At 47.1% G+C, this 3,033-nt stretch overlaps 1 protein-coding gene across 1 annotated transcript; it reads left to right on the top strand.

Moving 5' to 3' along the window:
- The first annotated feature begins 404 nt into the window (after nucleotides 1–404).
- Nucleotides 405–2,745, top strand: LOC134222608 (uncharacterized). The gene is made up of 3 exons (XM_062701771.1): nucleotides 405–642; nucleotides 730–1,463; nucleotides 1,531–2,745. Exons 1-3 carry the CDS (start codon nucleotides 405–407, stop codon nucleotides 2,743–2,745), a joined length of 2,187 nt encoding a protein of 728 aa, XP_062557755.1.
- Nucleotides 2,746–3,033: the final 288 nt, after the last annotated feature.

The raw sequence follows: 3,033 nt of genomic DNA, 5'->3' as shown, positions 1-3,033 counted from the left end.
CGCACTGGAATCAGTTCGAAGCCGTCTTTTGCTGCCAGCAGGCGTACCACAAGTGATTACTACGCTCGAGATTTTGTATGGTAGACCGGAGCTGCTGATCCACACATTATTACAAAAGATTCGCGAAGTTGCGGCGCCGAAGCGCACATTCCATGGACGAATCTACCCGTTCGGCGCGCCCGACAAAAGAGTTCATTGATAAACGGGATAGTACTCCAGGCCCAGTGTGCCTGATCTGCAAAGATCCAAAACACCGTGTGAAGGATTGTGATGAATTCGGTAAAAAAGCTGTGGACGAACGCTGGAAAGTCATCCAACAGTATAGTTTGTGTCGGAATTGCCTAGGCGCTCATGGGAGAAGACCATGCAAGATAAGCAAACGGTGCGAAGTGGAAGGATGCCAGATGAAACATCATTCAATGTTGCATTCTAACACCGTGAAGTCGGATAACAGTGAAAACAAGGCAAGTGGTTCGAGAGCTGTCACTAATCATCACACCGGCGGCAAGGCATCACTTTTTCGCATTCTCCCGGTCACTCTTCATGGCAACAATTGTTCCATATCAGTGTTCGCTTTCTTGGATGATGGTTCGGAGTGTACTCTCGTGGAAGATGATGTGGTGAAAAAGCTGGGAGTGGAAGGTGAACATCTTCCATTTTGCTTACAGTGAACGGCGAACGTAAAGAGAACGGAAGCAGGTTCACAGATAATTGGGCTAGAAATTGCAGGACGATTAAGCAGTACGAAGCATAAGCTGGTAGATGTACGTACAGTGAGCAAGTTGGATCTGCCACGACAAAGTATCCAGTATGCGAAGTTGGCGGAAACATGTCCATACTTACGAGGACTTCCCGTTCAAGATTTTGAGAAAGCCGTTCCGTGCATTCTGATTGGAGACGACAAGGACAACGCTCACGTCACGGCCACTTTAAAATTGCGTGAAGGACAACCAGGCGAGCCAGTAGCTGCGAAAACCAGGTTGGGTTGGACAATTTACGGAAAGAATTCGTGTAAATCGGAGAGTCCAGCTCATATTTTCCACATTTGCGAATGCTACAAGGATGAGTCGCTTCATGACCTGGTTACTCAATTCTTTTCCGTCGAATCATTGGGAATCACAGAAACGGCGTGTCCAGAATCCGAAGAAGTACAGAGGGCGAATCAAATTCTACGAGCGACCACGAAGCGGATGGGGCCGCGTTTTGAAACGGGTCTTATATGGAAATATGACAAATTTGAATTCCCGGATAGCTACGCGATGGCAGTAAGAAGACTTGAGTGTTTGGAACGTCGAATTCGAAGCGATCCTGTGATCGGAGAAAGCGTGATGCGACAGATGAGAGAGTATCAAATAAAGGGATATATCCATAAGGCGACAGAGGAGGAACTAGAAGGAGCTGATCCGTGGAGAGTTTGGTATTTGCCTCTTGGGGTTGCTTTAAACCCTAAAAAACCGACGAAGGTACGCATATTTTGCGATGCAGCGGCAAAGGTAGATGGGATATCTCTCAACACGATGCTCTTAAAAGGTCCCGATCTGCTCAACAGTTTACTGGCGGTGCTTTTTGGTTTTCGAGAAGGAAATGTTTCACCAGGTGCAAATAAGGAAGGAAGACAGACATGCCCAGAGACTGCTATGGCGCGAGCATTCATCCCACGAACCGGACATTTATTTGATGGATGTTGCCACATTTGGTGCTGCTTGTTCGCCCTGCTCGGCGCAATTTGTCAAAAATCTAAATGCGGCCGAACATGCAGAGAGTTTTCCTGCCGCCGTTGATGCCATTCTACGTAAACACTACGTGGATGATTATTTGGATAGCGCTGATAATGTGGACGAAGCCGTGAAGCTTGCGCTGGAAATCAAACACGTTCATTCCTTAGGGGGGTTTCAACTGCGGAATTGGTTATCTAACTCCCAAGATGTCCTCGCACGGGTCGGGGATAATGATTCGGTTGCTGAAAAAAGCCTACAGCTGGATAAAGACAGTGTAACGGAACGCGTACTTGGAGTATTTTGGAAGTTAGAGAAGGATATGTTCACGTTTTCGTCAGCAATGAGCACGCATGAAGAACGACCAACGAAAAGGCAAGCGTTGAGCATAGTCATGAGCACGTTTGACCCACTAGGCTTCTTGGCACATTTTACCATACGTGGCAAGATAGTGATACAATCCTTATGGAGAGCGCAAACCATCTGGGATGAGTTAATACCGAACAAACTTTGTGAGCAATGGACCGCGTGGACGAGGCAATTTCAGTGTTTACATCAAGTACGGATAGCACGCTGTTATTTCCCACACCGATCCGTCAACCAAATCATTTCGCTACAATTGCACGTATTTGTCAATGCGAGCGAAGAAGCTTTTGCGTGCGTGGCGTACTTTCGAGCAGAATTTAAAAAGCACTTCGAAGTGGCATTAATTGCGGGCAAGTCGAAAGTGGCGCCACTCAAAGTTCTATCCATTCCACGAATGGAACTACTGGCAGCTGTAATCGGGGTACGGCTTATGAACACAATCATTGATGGGCACACTTTGCGAATCGACGAGTGCACCTTATGGAGCGATTCTAAAACCGTTCTGGCCTGGATAAACTCTGATCACCGTAAATACCGTCAATTTGTCGCCTGTCGCGTAGGCGAGATACTAACAAAAACGAAGCAGTGTCAATGGCGGTGGATACCGTCGAAAGATAATGTGGCGGACGATGCTACTAAATGGGGGAAAAACCTTGTCATCTGATACACGGTGGTTCAAAGGTCAGGGGTTTCTTCATCTTCACGAGGACCAATAATGGCCCACAGAAGCAAAAATTAAAGTGAATCAGACAACCGAAGAGCTTCGATCTTGTTTGGTACACCAAGAAGTGATCGCAAAGCACCAAGTGAAATGGGATCGCTTCTCGCAATGGAGCAGACTGTGGCATGCATCAGCGTATATCTATCGTTACGTAACGAATCTACGACGTAGAACGAGAAAGGAGAATACACTAGGGGGACCGTTGAGACAAGAGGAACTTGCTGCTGGCGA

This window comes from Armigeres subalbatus, chromosome 3 (genome assembly GCF_024139115.2).
Source record: "Armigeres subalbatus isolate Guangzhou_Male chromosome 3, GZ_Asu_2, whole genome shotgun sequence".
Lineage (NCBI taxonomy): Eukaryota > Metazoa > Arthropoda > Insecta > Diptera > Culicidae > Armigeres > Armigeres subalbatus.
The sequence above is the reverse complement of the archived record's forward strand: the minus strand, read 5'-3'. Positions and strand labels throughout refer to the sequence as shown.

Excerpts from the sequence above, each read along its gene's own strand:
- LOC134222608 (XM_062701771.1), top strand. The coding sequence starts at position 405 with ATGAAACATCATTCAATGTTGCATTCTAACACCGTGAAGTCGGATAAC. Across the intron at positions 643-729 it reads GAAAAAGCTGGGAGTGGAAG|GACGATTAAGCAGTACGAAG; the intron begins GTGAACATCTTC and ends TAGAAATTGCAG. Across the intron at positions 1,464-1,530 it reads ACCCTAAAAAACCGACGAAG|GTCCCGATCTGCTCAACAGT; the intron begins GTACGCATATTT and ends TGCTCTTAAAAG.